The sequence below is a fragment of the Gopherus evgoodei genome, chromosome 8, assembly GCF_007399415.2.
Source record: "Gopherus evgoodei ecotype Sinaloan lineage chromosome 8, rGopEvg1_v1.p, whole genome shotgun sequence".
NCBI classification, from domain to species: domain Eukaryota; kingdom Metazoa; phylum Chordata; order Testudines; family Testudinidae; genus Gopherus; species Gopherus evgoodei.
This window is the reverse complement of record NC_044329.1, coordinates 73164584-73185339: the sequence shown is the minus strand read 5'-3', so window position 1 is coordinate 73185339 and position 20756 is coordinate 73164584. Positions and strand designations below refer to the sequence as shown.

Below are 20756 nucleotides of genomic sequence, written 5' to 3'. Positions count from 1 at the left end.
ATCTACACATTTTTGGAAGAAAAAAAATCTCTATAGAGAAATTTCTGCATAAAGACTATGTTAGTTAATGACTTATTATAAGATACCTCTTGTTCACACCAACTATACTAAATGAAGAGTGACAAATCCTGAAAGCTAGCAAAATATTTAAAGATCCCTGCTATTTATGAAGTATTTAAACTACAAACATACTTCAGACATATTTCAGTATTTTTATATCAAAGCCATAAACCGGTGAATTGTTTCATTTCTTCTTCCCCTACAATACTCTGATGCTGCCTTTTTTGTAGTAACTATTTCTGGAGTTTTGGTTTACAAAGCAATGCTTATCATGTTATGTATTTGAAAACCCACAAAAGATTAGTTTTAAATGGCACATCAGAAACTTTGTGCTACACTGTGCAATCCTTCTATGAATGAGCATTTACAAAATAATCCCATTGAAGTCTATGGGTCTACTTAGTTGAGTAAAAGGGTCACAGTAGGCACCTTACAAAAATATTCTGTTTAGAAAGTATTCTTCTTTGCTTCTGTTATTTAATAAGATACTTTCATGACAACAAGGTCTTTGTTTATTAAGCATCTGTCTACTCCTGCTGCTTTAATCTCGACTTTCAGTCAGTATCCTCTGTTTGTGACATCACAGTAATCTCAATAGTAATCAACTGCGAGGTCATAAAATATTGGTTTAGGACTTCAAGTGAAGAACAAGCAGCAGGGGCAGATGAACTTCTAAATTGCAAAGATCCTCATAATAAAACAAAAGTGGAGGCAAATGCTTAAGACAATATGTTTCAAATTTCCTACGATGTAGTGAATATTTTTTAAAACCAGTATTATTTTCTCAGTACAGCTCTGAAATTGCTGTTTACCTCTCCCTTTTGAAGTAAAAACAAAGATGCAGTTTTCAATGAATTCATAAAAACTCCATCTATACAATATTTGCACTGGTCTGTTAACTCATCCAAGAATACTATGCTTAGTATATTCATAGATTTTAAGGCTAGATGAAACCATTATGATCATCTGGAGTCACACCCTGCATTGCACAAGCCATAAAATTTTCATCAAGTGGTCATATATGCTAGGAATACAATTAAAATACAAAAGTATAGGGCCCAATCTTGGAACTCTCACTTGGAAAAACAATCTTTACTCTAGAGAGAAGATGCCCAGAATGGCACAGAATAAAAAAGTAAAATACATGTATACATAAGGATAAGTCACATAAATAAGAGCTGCAGTATTGTGCATATAATTTGGAAAAATACTTTCACGTGTATGTATCTACCCATAACAGAATAAAAAACTTGTCATCTCTAGCAAAAGGAAATTGCAAACTACATATTTAAAATGGATTGTATAATTGTCAAATATACCATAACAAACAGCAAGTTGTGATGGAAACAGAGAGGGAGCCAAGATCAGAAGGGAAGAGCAAGAACGGCACAGAAGACAAAGGAGTGCAGTGGGAGCAGAAATGGGGGTAAGACCTATGGTAAATGTCCAAAGAATCAGACAGCAAGAGAGCTGATTCCCAAATGTTATCAAATGACTGCTTTACATTTCTTTGAGCCATAAGTTGTAAAATAACATAGCTACAAAAAAAAATCAAACACTTTATTATCCTGAGTATTTATTTACAGTGATACAAGTGTGTTTACTAAAATGTTTCACGAACTAGCTACAGTCATTTCTTGGAGTTCTAAATAAATTCACCACATAGCAACCTGACTAAAAGAGGAATCCCCAGACACATCAAAGCCAAACTGAAGTGCCACCATTATGTCGTGTTACAATATCTAGTTCTGGCAATGGTTTGTTTAAGTGTGTATACAAGCCTAAGCCAGAGGGGTTTAGAAATGCCATTTCAGAGAACATCAGTATACAGGATTTGCTCTAATGAGTCAAATCATTGATCAATCAAATCCATCAAATCCTGCTGCTTCATGCCTAACAGGAAGTGAATTACTCTAATAGTGCAATTGGCCACTTGAGCAATGTTGTTTGTATAGGGTTAGGGGTAAAAGAGGACAACCCTTCCTGACCTCTGCAGTATTCAGGTCACTGAAGGCTAAAATTTGATTATCTTTATCTAAAGGCCTGTTACAGCAAGGTGCTGGGTGCCTGTGATGGGGTATCTACTCCTCACAAGCCCTGAGCAGAGAGAAAGGGGCAATTAACCCTGTGACAGGCTACACTTGGAGATGAGTCAGAGCTGACAAGCTTTTAATTGATGATGAAACCCAGCTGGGCAAAGAGCAGACTAAGCTGTTATAAAACTAGGAAGTAGATTGTAAGAAAGAGGTTGTGGTGTGGAGGTCATGCTATGGATTTAGAGCAGGAAAAGAGGAAACTGGGGAAAAAATAGATGCCCTGGTTGGAGAAGTAGTTTGATAGAGACAAAGTAGGAAGGAGCTAGGAAACAGCACAAGTTTTGGAACAGTGCAGATCTTGTCTGCTGGTTTTAGGGTCCCTGGACTGGAACCCCAAGTAGTGGGTGGGTTAGGTTCCCCTACCAGCCACTGTGGAAGTGCAAAGACTGGGCAGTGGAGCAGAAGACTGCCTGAGACAGCTGTCCGGTGGGATTTTGAAACCCTGGAAGGGGAGGACTATAGTGAACTGGCAGGAGGGCCTTGCCACAAAAAGAGACTACTTTAGATGTTGAGAAAGGAGTAACCTTCTCTCCAGGGAGAGAGAGTGTGTGCAAGACTAGGGGAGAGAAACCAAAGGAGGGTGTGTCAGAGCAGGGGTGAGCTAATCTCCAGAACAACCACAAGGAAATATGCTAGCAGTGAGCAGCAAACCTTCTGTCAGTGCCATTAACTTTCAACAAATTTAGTGGGAATTGAGGGTGCTCATCTGCTTATAAGATCAGGATTTTAGCTTGCATAAGTAAAAATGTCATTATTGATCATAAAATTACCCTCTGCCCTTAAATGAATCTACACTGTTGACCTATATGACCTCTTGTAGTAGTAAATATCAAAGGATGACTGTATACTGTGAAGTATTTTCTCTCATGTGCAAAGGAAAGCCTATTAGATTGTGTGTGTGTATATATACAAACTAATAAAGTCATCATTGTTGTCATATTACAAAGCAGTTTAAAAAGGAGAAGCTACTTCCTTTGTACTACAGAATCCTAAACACCTACACTAAATACTATCTAATTCTTCACGTTCTGCAGCTAAATAAACTTGGTTTTTTTTTCTTGTGCCAGTACATGGGTCAGGGAGCATCTGTTTGGTCTGGGGGTTTGCATGCAGGGTCTAGCATGAGTCCCCCATCTCTGACTGGTTTTTCTAGAATAAAAATCCACTGTACAGCTGGCCCAGAGCAGAGCTGATGGCAACAGAGTTCTCTCCTGTAACATGTATTAATGGGATAGTCTCAAGAGTCTTTTTCCAGTCCTAACAGAAATACTGGAAGAACAGTATTTCTTACATTTCATTTCATTTTCTGAGCTTTGCACTTCAGATGCTGGCTGAAACTGGACACCCCAGAAAATGTATCTGGGTATTTTAGCACTTTGAAGAAGGTTCCATTCAAATTTATCTCTGGAAATAAGTAGATCTTTATTTTTTTCCAAAATGGCTTGCCCTTCAATGCTAAGGCATGACATCATTTTTGCTCTCAGGACCCTTGAATGCCATAGGAGATGAGAGTCTTCAAGTTGTACAGCCCTCTGTAGACCAAATCCTTACAATGGCTTTTGCATTTGCTTTCGAGCAAGCTGTTGCTTATAGAAATAGGGGAAGGAGGATGGATGATAAAAGAGGAAACAAAAAGACACCCCCAAAAGAAGGGGTTTTAAGGGTTGAAACAAAGTGAGAACCTTTATCCTAAGCCAAATACTGCTAGGCACTATTTTACAAAAACGTACTGTAACTGATTCTCTTGATTGAAGCCAGGAGAAATGGGCTACAATGTCATGTCATGTACCCTTGAGAAACTGAATCACTAAAAGAATGTGCATTTCTGCAACTATGCTACAAGCTGTAAAATTGTTGCTGTTCTCAGTGCTGAATATTTACATTCCAAAAAAAGGGTTTACAGACAGCTACATTATTTTTTTAATGAGTCATAACCAACTTCCTTCTTAGTTGATTAGGAAGTGGAACTGAAAGACTGCTTTGCAAATTCAGGGTAAGAAATGTTGTTGAAAAATCTAGATAACCATTGCTAGCCCCATGTTTATCATATTTTTGAACATGCACACTCCATGGAATAAAAAATAGACAAAAAAAATTGTTTAAGTGGTTGGCCCAAATTCTGATACGTTACATCCACATATCTGCATTGAATTCAGGGAGTTGCATGAATGTATGTGAAAACAGAATCTATGTCTTTATTTTTGGTCTCCGTATCTAGTCCTTAATTCCATGTAAATTAACATTTACAACATTAACTTTATTGCGCTGTGCATAGGGTGACTGATTTTATAGGGACAGTCCCGATTTTTGGGTCTTTTTCTTATATAGGCTCCTATTACCCCCACCTCCGTCCTGATTTTTCACACCTGCTGTCTGGTCACCCTAACTGTGCAATACCTTTGTCACGGCACAGCCCATGTTAGAGTTGCTAACCAAGAGGTGACAGCTTGAGAGATTCAAACACAGATTGTATTGTTTCTCTTCTTTTTTGAAAAATGTCTTACTTGAAGAGATGGAGGGAGTTCAGAATAGAGCAACAAAGGTGAGGGAATGGAATGGAGGTGTTTGCATATCGGGAGAAATTGACACAACAGAGATTATTTATTTCTGAGATAAAATAGCTAAGTGGTGATATGATTGAAAAGCCAACAACCTTTGTGATTGAGAGTGCCAAGGGAAATTTTCAATGAGGCTATGATTTTTTGAGTGTTTGCATGGGAATATCTTAACCTTCCTTTGACACAAAAAACTTCTGGAAGTTTAAAATATAAAAAATTTTAAAATACATAGATAAGAGGTGGTAGCATTATAATCAAAGAGCTCCAGAGTTGTTAGGCCCCTGACTTGCTTCAGTAAGCAAGCACAGATGACTTAACCACACATTTCCATGTTAGCAGTCCCTCTATTTACTTTAAAAACAGCTAAACATGATACTTGGCAACACTCTACTGAAACATCAAAAGACTCTCCTTAGTCAATAACAGGTAAAACAAAGAGAGAAATACTGGGAGGTTTTGCAGACCACACACAAGTAGAGTATCAATGAAAATTAAAAGGCAATATTTTTCACAAAATATGTAAGAATGAACTTATCACTAGTGTATTATTTAAACTAAAATCTAAACTCACTTGTAAAACATCAAGAAAATAAGCTACAATCAAGTCATTTGCTTTCTTTTACAATGTGTCCCATCTTCTCACGCTGAATTCCTTTTATTTGCATACATACTACTAAACATGATCATGACAACTTAATAACATAGACAAATTGTGGGTCTCAGATTTTGACCCCAAAATGAGTAAAATAATAGTGCGAAGGAGTGCCCACAGCAGGACTCAAAAGAGCTTTCACAAGCCTGATGTAGCCACATATGCAGATTATTCTTGCCAAGCATATAAATAATCTGAGGAAAGGAGGTAGCATGGTGACTACAGGTAGATCCATTTGCAGATGCTAGAAGACATGGCTCAACCTTCAGACCCATTAGCCCTGTCCCAGAATACTCCTCTTCAGAAGACATGGGAGTATGAACTCCCTGGGTTTGGGGGAAGCAGAGTCATAACACAATACCTTCATGCCACGTTGCCTCTCCCAACTGTAGAGTCTCAGGCATACATGTTGCCTAAAAGCCCATGGGCCTAATCCTGGCTTTATCTGTCCTATGGTGAGCAACTCTGTAAGTGAAATGAGTTAACTGTTTATCTGCTCCTCTATTCTATTCTCATTGTCCATCTTTAATCAGTTTCGATTGGCAGAGAACAGAATTTTAAAAGAAACCAAAAGAGGTTTATGACATTGATCTGTTAATCTCTTTTCTGTAGTGAAACTGCCTAGAGAGACCTCATTATTAGGAGTCACACATTTCCTTAAACATATTCATTTAACCTTTTTCACATCCTGACCTGTCAACAATAGAAACAGGTATACTCCCTTTTTGCTAAAGCATATTGTAGTTACTGGGAAAATGAATGAATAGAATGAACAATATAATCACCCAAGATATACAGAGTACCTTCAAGACATGTGCTCCTCACACTGCACCTCCTGCACATTCTCCGCCCACCCCCTCCAAAATGGCTGGAATTCACCTTGCTGCCTATGCTTAGCCCAGAACATCAAGTTGGAGAGAGAATGAGAGAATTGGAATGATTCAGTATCCTGCGTTGTACCAAATTTGCCTTATGAAGTTCCTAAAAGCTTTTATTTTAACTTTCATCAGGAATTCTGCTTACCACCAAATCATTTAACAGCAATTATTTAATGCTGGACTTTTACCTCAAAAACTTCTTCATCTAGAATCCTGGTTCCAAAGACGGTAACGCCGTTGACGTCAACAATTGCTCTGTCATTCCTGTTGAGTGCTTTTGTTGTTTTCTCTTTACAGTCAACAATCATGGTAACACTTTTCTTCTTCACACTGATAGCTACCCGATGCCACCTAGCAAAAGAACACAGCTCTTCTGTAAACTGTATGTAAAAATAGGCTTATAAATTCAGAGTTCCAAAGTAAGAAAAAATTATGACAAGTTGTAAGCCAATCAAAAATTGCACCTACTACAGTTCATAAAAATCTACACATCAGCATCAATTTTCTTTTCATATTTTATCTTCTCGTTTTAAGATATAACACTTCCTTTAGTGGTTTATTTTAGAAAGGGCTGTAAATAGCTAGCATATAAAATAAAAATAGAACAGGACTAAAAACTAAGTAAAATATAAGAACATAAGAACGGCCGTACTGGGTCAAACAAAAGGTCCATCTAGCCCAGTATCCCATCTACCAACAGTGGCCAATGCCAGGTGCCCCAGAGGAAGTGAACTTAACAGATAACGATAGAGTGATCTCTCTCCTGCCATCCATCACTACCCTCTGACAAACAGAGGCTAGGGACACCATTCTTTACCCATCCTGGCTAATAGCTATTAATGGACTTAACCTCCATAAATTTATCCAGTTCTCTTTTAAACCCTGTTATAGTCCTAGCCTTCACAACCTTCTCAGGTAAGGAGTTCCATAAGTCGACTGTGTGCTGTGTGAAGAATACCTTCCTGTAATTTGTTTTAAATCTGCTGCCCATTAATTTAATTTGGTGCCCCTAGTTCTTATATTATTAGAACAAGTAAATAACGTTTTTTTATTCACTTTCTCAACATCACTCATGATTTTATATACCTCTATCATACTCCCCCTTTGTCTCCTTTTTCCCAAGTTGAAAAGTCCTAGCCTCTTTAATCTCTCCTCATATGGGACCCATTCCGAATGCCTATCATTTTAATTGCCCTTCTCTAAAACTTTTCTAATGCCAGTATATCTTTTTTGAGATAAAGAGACCACATCTATATGCAGTGTCCAAGATGTGGGCATACCATGGATTTATATAAGGGCAATAAGACATTCTCCATCTTATTCTCTATCCCCTTTTTAATTATTCTTAACATCCTGTTTGCTTTTTTGACTGCCACTGCACACTGTGTGGATGTCTTCAGAGAACTATTCCCAATGACTCCAAGATCTTTTTCCTGATTAGTTGTAGTTAAATTAGCCCCCATCATATTGTATGTATAGTTGGGGTTATTTTTCCCAATGTGCATTACTTTACATTTATCCACATTACATTTCATTTGCCATTTTGTTGCCCAATCACTTAGTTTTGTGAGATTTTTTTGATGTTCTTCATAGTCTGCTTTGGTCTTAACTATCTTGAGCAGTTTAGTATCATCTGCAAACTTTGCCACCTCACTGTTTACCCCTTTCTCCAGGTCATTTATGAATAAGTTGAATAGGATTGGTCCTAGGACTGACCCTTGGGCAACACCACTAGTTACTGCTCTCCATTCTAAAAATGTTCCATTTATTCCTACCCTTTGCTCCCTGTCTTTTAACCAATTCTTAATCCATTAAAGGATTTTCCTTCTTATCCCATGACAACTTAATTTATGTAAGAAGCTTTGGTGAGGGACCTTGTCAAAGGCTTTCTGGAAATCTAAGTACACTATGTCCACTGGATCCTCCTTGTCCACATGTTTGTTAACCCCTTCAAAGAACTCTAATAGATTAGTAAGACACAATTTCCCTTTACAGAAACCATGTTAACTTTTGCCCAAAAATTTATATTCTTCTATGTGTCTGACAATTTTATTCTTTACGATTGTTTCAACTAATTTGCCTGGTACTGATGTTAGACTTACCAGTCTGTAACTGCTGGGATCACCTCTAGAGCCCTTTTTAAATATTGGCGTTACCTTAGCTATCTTCCAGTCATTGGGTACAAAAGCCAATTTAAAGGACAGGTTACAAACCATAGTTAGTAGTTCTGCAATTTCACATTGGAGTTCTTTCAGAACTCTTGGGTGAATGCCATCTGTGCATATGCTTGCACAGAACTGAATGCAGCATTTAATTCCCAGTCCAGCAAAACACCTAAGTATGAAGTATTAATTTCAAACACTTGTGCCCTGATCCAGCTCTCACTGAAGTCAAGGAAAAGATTCCCATGGATTTACATAAGTATGTGTGTTGATGGATCAGAACGTTACTGCAATAATAATGCATTAAAAAGATATCTATAATAAATGGGTTAGGTAGTTCAAATGACTGAATATCTGATGTACTTACTAGAAAAGCAACAGCCTTTTGAAATTAATAAAATTGCATTTAGTATTTTACTTGTTAATGTCAATCCATAATCCATGCAAGACAGCATAATTCATCATCTTGAAATTATATAATTAAGTAACTTGGGAATTTCCCCCCATAAAAGTTCTATATATGTAAAATTGCTGCAAGGAGATAGTTTGAGAGAGGGAGATAATTTCTTCTATATGATACTTACAGATTTGTACTGTATCAAGCCCATACAATATTATCTCCTGAAGTGCAGCTTTAGCCACAAGGAATCTGACACAAAACCCACTGATGTCACTGGAAAGACTCTCATTGACTTTAATAGATTTTGGATCAAGTCCAAGTTGTCTTTCTCTGAATTCTTGCCTGTAGAAGAACTTCAGTGTGTTCAAATTAGAGCTAAATAAACTGTTTACAACACTTCATTAGATTAATTAACTCCCTTTCTGTTCATGAATGATCTGAGAACAGACTTTATTTTTTGGGAATTTGTTTGTTATTCAAAATTATTTGAGGAAAGATTGAAACATATTTGCACGAGCCAATAGGTTGCTTATGAATGACTCACTATTGTTAATGCTTTGCTAGTCACGATTCGCTCTTTGTACTCTATGATTGGTCACCTAAGTCACATGTCTGGCCTCCCTGTTTGGATGACTCCCAAATGTAGGAAGAACTTTCAAGAGGGAGGCACAAACATTTCTAGCATTAATACTTTTGAAATACCTATACAGACATATTTACAATTTTTGTCAACATTCTTTCAAAAATCATTTTGTTTGCACAAATATTCACGAAGTGAACAAAAATGGATTGTGAATACTGCCAAAGTGAATTACTTCTATTTGAAAGACATTAATTCATGAATAATTTTGCAATATGTGACCAGCTCTAGTATGTACTGCTCGGCACTTTGTTATCACGACAAAAGACATGCATTAGTTTAGTGAGACAGTTTGCAATGACAAGCTAAATACCTGAGTACCAGAGAATCTTTACATGTGACATGGACTGAGCAAAGCACAGCATCTCTGATATGCAAAGGCAAGGAGTGTCAGAGAAAATATGTGCTGTTAGCAATATGCAAGATGAGTACCAGAATTAAATAATCTTGGCTGGCATTTGCAACCATGAAGGGTATCCAAATCAGAGAGATGGCATGGGTCATTTTTAAAAACGGCTTTTATATATCAAAGGGAACATCTTGAAGCAATGGAATCTTACTGGTTACCAGTACCACACAGCCAGAACTGGAATTTTGTGTTCACTCTGGAACTCAGTCAAACATTATAATTTTAAAAGCAAATGGTTTAGCTGTCCTCAGGCTCCTTGATTGTTTAGAGTTTTTTTAATTACATTTAAACTTTAAGACAAAGCATACCTCATTGTTGCACTACATTTTATGTGGGACAGTTGAGTCTGAAGCATAATATCGGCCAGCCACCCCAAGGCCTGCAGGGGCCAAAAGCATGGAAGAGGTGACTTATTCAGTCTCCACAAGGGAAGGATTGCTTCACATCACTCTGCATCTATCTTTTGGTGAATTCAAAAGTAGTATCCACTCTCTGTTGGGAGCATGCGTGCCAGCCCTTTAAACCAACTCTGGATGAAGCTCATTTTATTTCTTCATTTTTATCAGAATCTCAACACACGGAGAGGCAGCAAAGTGTCCTGTGGCACCTGATAGACTAACAGACGTATTGAGCATGAGCTTTCGTGGGTGAATACCCACTTCATCAGATGCATGTCACCCACAAAAGCTCATGCTCCAATATGTCTGTTAGTCTATAAGGTGCCACATGACTCTTTGCTGCTTTCAGCAGACTAATCCAGACTAATACGGCTACCCCTCTGATACTTAACACATGGAGAGAAATTCTAGCTCTGCTGAAGTCAACAGAGAAACATTAGTGAGGACATGATTTTACTCCTTGTTTGTTATATACAGCAACAAAATGAAAATGCCCTGCTGCTTCAGTTTTCCTGCTGCTGAGGGGAACACCTATCAGTTTTTTTGAGCCTTTTGAAGCTGTATTGTGCAGTAACACAGAAGCTAGTACACAATTTAACTTTTCCTTTGGCCTTTCATGTTATTCTTCAGTAACTTTATAATCCTCAGTCTTGACATTATATGTGAATGTATTTGTCCTCCAGCCTGCAACATTCTTTCCTTTCCAGTGTTTAACAAAAACTTCAATCTGTATATCTCTGAAAAATGCAGCTGCCATTCCTGCACTGTAGCATAATAAATAAAAATACTTTTGAAAGGATGAATGTTCCTTTAATATAATTAGAGTTGGTGTCAGGGGGCCTTTAAAAATAACAATAATGGTCATGAAAAGTGACAAACTGACATTCCCAGAGCCTGAATTATCTTTATCCAAATAACTGGTATAGCAGCTCAGAAGCAATGTAAGCTATGCCACATTGCCCTACTAACATGCCTTCACTCTGACTCAGGGAACCTCCTCCTGGCAGAGCAGGGTAAGACTGGGTTCTGGGTACATATTTGTGTAGGAGGGAGGCAAGTGAAGGTAATTTTGCACTGGCACTGTCCCTGGATGTTTGTTGAGCTGAGGGTGACTTCATGGGCCAAGAACAAGATGACTTCATAGCTTCCTATTTTTCACTTAAGTTTTTATTTCTATGACTGCTCCCTTGCTCTTGAATTATGGGAAAGGGCAAATAGGGGCACATAGCTGTACTTGTTTGTATTCTTGTATTCTGCAGAAAATTGGAACTAAGGGCTTGTCTACATTACCGGCTGGATCGATGAGCAGAGATCGATCCAGCACAGGTCAATTTATTGCATCTATTCTAGACACGATAAATCGACCAAGCGCTCTCCTGTCGACTCTGATATTCCACCAGGGCGAGAGGCACAGGCGGAGTCAATGGGAGAGTATCAGCTGTCGACTAATCGCAGTGAAGACACTGCAGTAAGTAGATCTAAGCATGTTGACTTCAGCTACGTTATTCACATAGCTGAGGTTGTGTAACTTAGATCAATCCCCGCCAGTGTAGACCAGGCCTAAGTTTTCCTACAAAGGGACCTTAGATTCTGCAGCACTGTAGTGCAGCCAGCTGACAATTCTGTAACTGATTCATTTCATTTTACAAATATACTATGTGAAGGAACATTAGTCTACATGGTAATTCCTGTGTTGTTAATTTTTATATTAAAGTTGATTTATTTTACACTTACTTTCCATCAGCAATGTTGACTGTCCTAAAAAGAGGATAATCTTCTGGGACAGGTTTTCCATACTGATCTTCAAACAGGAAGACAGGGGATTTACCAACTTCCACACCTATTTGCTGAATACCCTGTTCATTATAGACAGATAAAAGGAAGGACTGGATCCCCTTTTTAGGTTTCACTGTAATTAATATTGAAAAGTCTTGAGGAAAGTTTCCACCTGAGAAGAAAATGACAAATGTAGTCACAAATCTGAAAAAGATATAACCTTTTTGTGAACATTTATGCTTTACTATTAATTGAGAGATTCTATTTTTCTGATTTTCCTCCAAAATAAATGTGATAAAAAATCTGATTACAAGAAAATTTCTCTCTTCAAACTTTTGTCTTTATACTTTCTTGTCTTCCCATTCTCACTTTACTTCTCAAAAGTTTTACCTGAAGACATCTTAAAAGCTTGAACTATAAAATCATTGCACATTTATGTAGATGTAATACAATATATACAAGAGAGGTGGCAGTTCTGTATTAATTACTTTTCTATTCTTCATCTTCTTGAAAAAGGGAGCAGAAAATACCCTAGTTTATAACTACACATTGTAATTTCAACAGACAAAAAAACTATTGATATTATTGGAAATATGTTATCAGACACCTTGCATTTCCCAGTGGCCATTCTAATAGTTTCCACCATTTCTTTTATGTATATTCCATTGTTTCCAATATCTATCTTAAATAAGGGTCAGATGCAGAGGGACCACACATGATTCCATACACCACTTACGTTATTAACACAAGGGTTAACTGAGGCTTATGTGGTCTATAAAGCCATGTGCTGGGCCTCTGCCCTGGGATAAATTTAGTACCAGCATTTTTATTTAACCATGATGCAGATGTTACTTATTAAATTATCTTAGAAATAACTTATTTAAAAACAAAACACATGCCTATTTGGATGTAATAGGAGGTTTGGGCAAAGAAAAAAGATTTTATTTTCATTTGCTGCCTGACAATTTCTCTTTGAAGTACATGCCATAAGTCAATCATTGTTTTAACTTCTACAGCCTCGAGAACAAAGAGTGGATGGATACAGCTTTTAAATAAGGGAATGAAAAAGACGGATGCATGTGATGAAGAAAGTGCCCTGAGTGTTGTGATCATTCTGAGGCTCCTTTTTTACTGGAAAACACCCTGCTCCATTTTTTCCACCATCCAAACAGAAAGCAAATGAGCTTTGTGCAAGAAATCTCTATGGAGGTTGATTGGTGGAATTCTCCCTATTCCAGAACCAGGCTCAGAGAACAGTCATGTAGCCATTCTTCAGATGCTATTGTGGCCTGTCATAGCTGCTGCAACTCATTACAGAGCTTTTTAACCTGTGGTTCACCAAAGTTTGTCAACCTAGTCAGCAGACCCCGACACATCCCCAAGACTGCCCCCAGCCAGACCTTGATATTGTTGTAGAAAGCCTCCACGGAGCATTGTTCTACTGCTTTTCACTCGTGCAAGGGAGTTAGTGTTTGACCATATAGGCTTACTCACATTGAGGAAATTAGGATTGGAACCTTGACACAGACGATAGAAATGTCATGAGATCAAGAGTTCTTGTGAAATTTCTATGCTTTATTTGCAAAATGTTAGTCATGAAGTTTAAGGCCAGGAAGTACCAGCAGATCCTCTAGTCTGACCTCCTGTATATCACAGGCCACCAACACCAGCCAGCACCTGCATACTAAATTCAACAACCCAAACTAGACCAAAGTACTACTGTCCACAGGAGACTAAACTATTGTGTCACAGGCAGAGCCTGCAAGGGACTGAAGTACACTAGATCCTAATCACATGACCAAGATCTAGCAAGCTAAGCATGTGTGTGCATGAGAGAGAGAGAGAGAGAGAGATTGTGTCCTGCCACCTCAGAGCACTAGCCCTCCTCATCTAGTGTTACATCTCCTGACATAGCCATCTCTGATCCTTCAGAGGAAGGAGACAAAAACAGCATACACTGGAGAGGAGGAATCCTTTCCTGACCCCCTACAGATGTCTGGCTGAAGCCCTGAAGCATGACCTTTAGGAATATAAGATATAAACCAAAAGGAATCCCCAGGGCTGCTGAGCCCTGCCCCTCACACCCATAACTTTGTCTTGCATGAACAACTGCCTTATTTCAGTGCCATAGTATATGAGCCCTAGGTTAAACCTACTCCAAATACTGCCTCCTTGGCCCATGTCTACCCTAAATTAAAAAGTGTGGCAATAAATTCATTTGTGAATTAGTTGACTCTAAGGATTTTTTCCCCAGTTTTGACGTTATAGTATTAGAACAGGTGTTCCAGGAACAATCCAGTTCTGGTAAACCCCACTTATGTTAATAATCCAAGGTTTATAAATATTAATATTTTAAAGGTCTTAATGTAGGCTCAGTCATCTCAAATATGACAGGAAAGCTTTTAAGATTTATTTGAGAAGTTTAATGATATCTGAAAAATGAAATAAAATTAAAACACAAACATTGAGGCAAAAATACAGAAAAATGTTAAATTGTATAAGAAACTTAGATTTGTTTTAAGGTAAATCTGAATTAAATTATTTATTAAATTAAAAAGCAGACAAGCATCTCAGCCAGGGGCACAACAAGCATAGAGAGCAGGCCAGTAAATTGGCTGTATATCAGATTTTAAAAAGACAGGTACAAAGCAACACACCTACCCTAAATAATTTAGAAAACAGGTTGTGCCTGTGTGTAATATTAATGAGTCTATGGGATGAACATTATGTTTTGTATTAAAAAATCCTCAGAATAAGTCAAATCTGTAAAGAGTTATATGAAGGGCCTTTCATATTATATTATATGATTGCATATTAGAAACAAGTATTGTCTCTTAAAACAATATAAAACATGTGACATTTATATTAGATTTTAACTTGCAGGTTACTTTTAAGGATTTCTTGACAGCAGAGAGAAAATTTGTTGCATTTAATGCAATTTTTTCTTTTATTAATCAAGTATAAACTGCAGATTGAAAATCCATATAAATTATTAAAATAGTCTGGTTTATTTTCCTGAAAATGGTGTTTTTCAGCTAAGAAGATCACTTTATTGTGTGAATTCCATCCTCTTTGATTAAGTACAGGACCTATACATTTCTATAACTCACTCAGATAATGTGTTTTAAGAATTAAAAGGAGAGAATATTGTTCCTGTAATTAGAGGATGTTGATGGTTGTCAGAATTCCTGAGTTATTTTACTATCTCTACCTCTGCTTTGAGCAAATTAGGCTATATTCATTGAACCATTCACTTCAACTTCAGGGGATATAACTGTGGGCAGAATATAGCCCTTAACCTTTCTGTATTGCAGTCTATAATTCCCTAAATATATATAAGAATGTTTATCTCCATCATAGGGAAGCTATAAAGCTCTGTATAACTGGAAATAATAGTTGTAGCACATGCTGCAGCTAGCGTTGTATTCCATCTTCTGCTCTATCCTTCACTTTTCACTTGATCTTAACTTTCTCTAATTCCTTTTTAGCTGAAATTTTTGTTTTCAGCCCATAGGTAATTTAAAAAAAACAAAAACTAAAATCTAATTAACATGCTTTAGCCACTTCTGAGCATGAACAATATTCCTTTTCTTGTATGTTCTGATAAGAATTTTGCCATTAGATAGAAACTTAAAAACTGGCTTTCTTTGTAGATCTCAACAAGTCTTTTTTTTTAAATTAAAAAATCAAGAACGGTTTTTAAGAAAATCAATTCAGAAGTTTTAAAAGTTTAAAGACTGAACTCTAAGTTGGCATTTTGTAAAGGTGGATCTGATTTTTTTTTAAGATTTATTCAAAATTAGAATGGGTTTATCATTTTGAGGCACTCTGATGCAGTATTCTTTGAAACAATCTAAACTACAGCTGCCAGATAGTTTAAGCAGCTTTAAATCTTTAGAGGTCTTAAACGGCATTAGTGCTCTAAGGATTTAAAGTTGTTTAAACTGCTTAAACTACCTACAGATGTAGAAAGCTTAAGAAGATTAAATTTCTTTAAGGGTTAAAAGTAGTTTTAAATCATTCAAGCCTGTCGGTGTCCTTAAGTGTTTCAAGTGGTTTATTCAGCTTGTGGACTTTTAAATAAAGATGGCAGAGGTAAGGACAGCAGGGTTCAGATGAACATAGTTAAGGGTGGCTAGGTTCATCTCTCCAAGCCAAATAGCTCTGTATTTCTGTCCATCTTTTCTTCCAGGCTCCTGCCTCCTCGATAAATTAAATGTGCCTTCTTCCCACCCCCCACCCAAAAAAAACCCCAACAACAAACCCTGGCACAAATTCAAAATTCAATTACACTGCATCCATTTAGTATTTACTAGTCTTGCTTTTCTTGTTAAACATTAACCTTAAAATATTGTAATTTATCAGTGTAAACAATAAAACCTACAAAATGTGCAATCTGGCTAAGTTAGTGTCACGAGACAGATGTTGTCAACTGACATTTCTGACTGCTTGGATTCTCAGGATATGTCTACACTATCCGCCGGATCAGCAGGTAGCGATCGATCTATCGGGCATCGATTTATCGTGTGTAGTGTACACACGATAAATCAATCCCCAAACGCTCTCCCATCGACTGCTGAACTCCAGCTCAGTGAGAAGCGGAAGCAAAGTCGACGGGGGAGCAGCAGCCATCGATCCTGCACCGCAAGGATGCAAAGTAAGTGATTCTAAGTCAATCTAAGATACGTCAACTTTAGCTACTCTATTCTCGTAGCTGAAGTTGAGTATCTTAGATTGATTTCCCCCTTCCCCGCAGTGTAAACAAGGCCTCAGACATATCACTTGCATTAAGTCTAGATGTTTGCCTTTTTAAAACATCAGTAATATTAATAGAACTAATAATGCTACAGAAGAATAAGTACAGTATTATAGACAGAGTTGATGACTGCTTTCTTATCATATATCCTTTCACTGTTGGGAAAAGAATGCCCACCACTATATTACTATTAAGAGAATGCTTAGTTTTACATTTATTATACTGTCTGCACTAATGGTGCTTTGTGTGCTTTATATTCATCATATTTTAACTTTGTTAATAAAAGATTTTCAGAATATAATGGAAATCTATGAAGATTTGGGGCTTGATTTGGGATCTTATTCTTAATGGACTTGATCCATTGAAGTCAACAGGAAACTTTATGTTGATTTCAGTGGGCTTTGGATAGGGTCTTTTAAAGCAAAGTTGTTAGTTTACAGATGAAATGACACTATATAACATACCTTTTAATATTAGGTTGAATAGATGACAGCAAAAGGAAAGATAGAACAAATGATTGGGATGAAAGGAGGACAAACAGATAACTTGAAAGGACCTGAACACCTGCCTTGTCTGAACTGTTAATCTGAAAGAGATGTTGAAAATGCTTAAGGCAGGTAGCACTAATTCATCTAGTATGAGCATGTGCTTTTCAATCAGATAAGGCACTGTGGAAAAAAACAAACTGTGGAAGCTTTTTGAGGAAAGTCACAAAAATTAGTAGCATTGTTTGCCTCAGTTCAGTGAGTTTTGTGTATTCTGTACTATGATATGATATAACCATGTGTTTAGTCTAGCACCGAAATTGTGAATGATAAGCAAATTGCTTCAGAGGGGAACCCAGTATCAACATAATCAAATTAAGAATGTGACTCAGGCATTTCTTATTTATGACAAAATATCATGCTTACATGCTTAGCTGAAATAGTTCTCAAACTTTCTTGATCACTTTTAGATTTCTTGGGCAATTTTATTTCAACAGTAAGAATGACTGGGTAAGTTTTAACAATGGCAACAATGAAATGATTAGGAAAATCATTATCTGTTGTTGTGTTATCATTCCTTGAAAATGTAAAAAAAAATAACACAAGGTAATAAGACCGTACAAGAATATAATATCTTATATGATATTAATTGTATAATATATTTCAACTTGTGAGTTCAAAGCAGTCTACAAACATTATGTAATGAAGCCTCAATACCTGCCTGTGAGGCAGGTAAATATTATCTCACTGATATTTACAGATGAGGCACAGAGACATTAAATGACTCCTTCAAGATCACGCAGTCAACTTCAATATTTAGTTGTCTCTCTGTCTCACAGTAGCTAAAGAGATACCCAAACCTAGAAATCAGTTATGACAGTGGATAAGGGGACACTGTAACATGTACTTTGAGTTCACTAAAATGTTGGCTGTTGGTTTGCTCACTTCTTAGTCTCGTTTAACATCTTTTTTTTTTTTTGGTCTTTCCCCTATTATAATATTATAAATATATACACACCCACTGGGCACCCTGCTTCTGAAAATTTAACAAAATTCTGTGGGCCAACATGCCACATAATGCACAGCAGTATTTGTACATGCTCTCTGAAAAAAAACACAGAAGGATTTTTTTCTTTTTTGTCATGGTAAGGGAATTCCAGACCTATTGGACATTTTCCAAAGATCCTAGAATGAGAGAGCTCACTTCCCTTCCCTGGACAAAGGTAGCAAGCTGACTACGCTCTATGAGACTGCTCATTGGGGTTGGGGGGCTCAGGAACAATGGGTCTTATGGAGGGGTTCTCCCACTCAGCAGTGGGATGCAGCCTACAAGTACCTTCAAATACCGTGCATACCTCCCAACCCTTGCCAGTCATGACCAAATGAAACACTGACATAATTCCTAGAATGCCACCTCAAAAATGCCACACACTAGAAAGGGTATCCCATTGACACATAATCACTGCTTTCTGGATCTGCCATGGCATTGCTCACAAGAACCATGGACAGGAAGAAAATTATAGTAAATGGAGTGAAAATCATAGTAGATCTTTCTATGGTAAGTAGTTAGATGGTGGTCCAGGCACATTCATTTTCACAGAAAGCATTCATTACACCACATAGTGTTGTGTCCAGAAGTTGTTTTAGGGCTCAGTTCATTAAGTACTGCTTACTGGACTCTAATAAATGTTTTCTTCTGGGTTCTTTATTCAAAAAGTGGGGAGCATGGTGTTTTTCCAAATAGATAATGCATTTTAAGCCAGCTTTTTCCCTCTCTCTTTAAATGACAATTTCCCCTTGCATGCCCCAGAAAGGAGAGTTCAAGAGGTGGAACAGCAGGGTGAAACTGAGTGCTCCATTTTAGTTCTGATCCAGAAATCCTCCAGATGTTAGAAAGAAAAGCACCTAAACTGAGGCTGCCAAAGGCAATTTAAATTTACGTGCCAACAAACAACATAACAAACATATTTACTCTGGTATTCATGAACAAAATGAGCAGTTACTACTGTAGCTGCCAAATCTAATAGTTAGTCTACAATGTCATTCATAACATAAGTGCAAGTTAACACAGGAACTTTTCCCCCAAAGGAATGTCTGGACTCTGAGGCCTTGCTTTGGCAAAGAATGCCTATTCTGTGCTAATGGCTCCTAAAGGCCAATGATCCAATGTCCTTCCATGAGTTTTCAGTCACCAGTCCACTGTATTTGAAGGTTGATTAACAGTGTTGCTCTACCAGTAGTTCCTACCCATTTCATTTCTGCACAAGACATTTTTGGATCTTATTGTCACAGTAATACTAACAATAGAAGGGGACTGATTAAAATGTTAGCTTTAACTCTGTGGTGCAGCTGTAGTACTTGAATAAAATAACTGAAGAGTTATGAAACTTTTTTTTAGGCTGATTAGTCAAGATACTGCCACCCCTAATTGTGTGGAGTAGCAATTTATTATACTCATAATCTCATTGATTATGTTCAATGAACTATATCCTCAGGTGGATAGCTCCATTGCCTTCAGTGAAGCTCTGTCATTTTATACCAGCTGAGGAGATATAGCCTAATGTGAGGAAATGTGGAAGAATCTGGCCCTAAATATGTTTTTTTTCCTAAATTTCCTTTCATTCCCTCCCCCCCGAAATAAAAAGAGATGAACTAATTCGTTAAATGATGTAAGATACACATGAAAGGCCTGATAGCAGTTTCTCTTCTAGATGTGTCTATTGCTCTGAGAACATATTGATGTATTATTATTGCTTCCAGATAATAAATACTTGAGGATCTATAAAAATCCCAAATGTTGACCATGTCATTACTCTTTTAATAGGCAAAACAAAAATATTTTCCTTGCCCATATTTAATGGGTGTGTTCAGAAGCAAACTCACTCAAAATCTGCTTTTATGTCATGGCATGAAGATTGAAAGTTGATATATATACATTTAATAAACTGCAACACTTTCATTGAAATGAAAAGAGTGGAAGCAAAATCATGGAATGAAAGTTTGTCCCCACCCCCAAAATAAAAATCCAAAGAAACTTTTTACATAATGTGCTTATTTCATGACAGAGAAATCAGAGATGAGATGGAATCACATTACCTGTTACCCACAACTAACCATGTGTAGTCTTCAAAATATCAAGATTTCCTTACATAACGTCAACCACATGATACTTCTGGGAATGATTTTGCAACAACCAACCACAATATGCATTTCTACCACTGCAATATAACTCCCAGAAGTGTTGCTTTTAAAATAGACCATTCCTGGCACAGAAGTAAGAAACTTCGCAATGCTGTCCACCTTATGGATCTATCACCAAATATTCATAAAATTCCCTCTGATAGAATGATGAGAAAAACAGGTAAAATTACTTAGGTTTGTTCTGTTAGCAGTACTCATGTTGCTCCCATTACCATCAATGCAAAGTATGAAGTCATAGCAATGGAAGAATAGGCCTGTTAGTCTAGGAACACAGCCAGTCATATA

At 37.2% G+C, this 20756-nt stretch overlaps 1 protein-coding gene across 2 annotated transcripts in view; it reads right to left on the bottom strand.

The window, feature by feature from the left end:
- Positions 1 to 20756, bottom strand: part of COL11A1 (collagen type XI alpha 1 chain) — a 234636-nt gene that overhangs the window by 189008 nt on the left and 24872 nt on the right. For both annotated transcript variants that reach the window (XM_030573460.1, XM_030573461.1), the window contains exons 3-4: positions 11988 to 12201; positions 6433 to 6595 (exon numbers count right to left, since the gene is read on the bottom strand). In XM_030573460.1, the coding sequence (XP_030429320.1) occupies positions 6433 to 6595; positions 11988 to 12201 (377 nt within the window). The remainder of the gene's footprint in view (positions 1 to 6432; positions 6596 to 11987; positions 12202 to 20756) is intronic.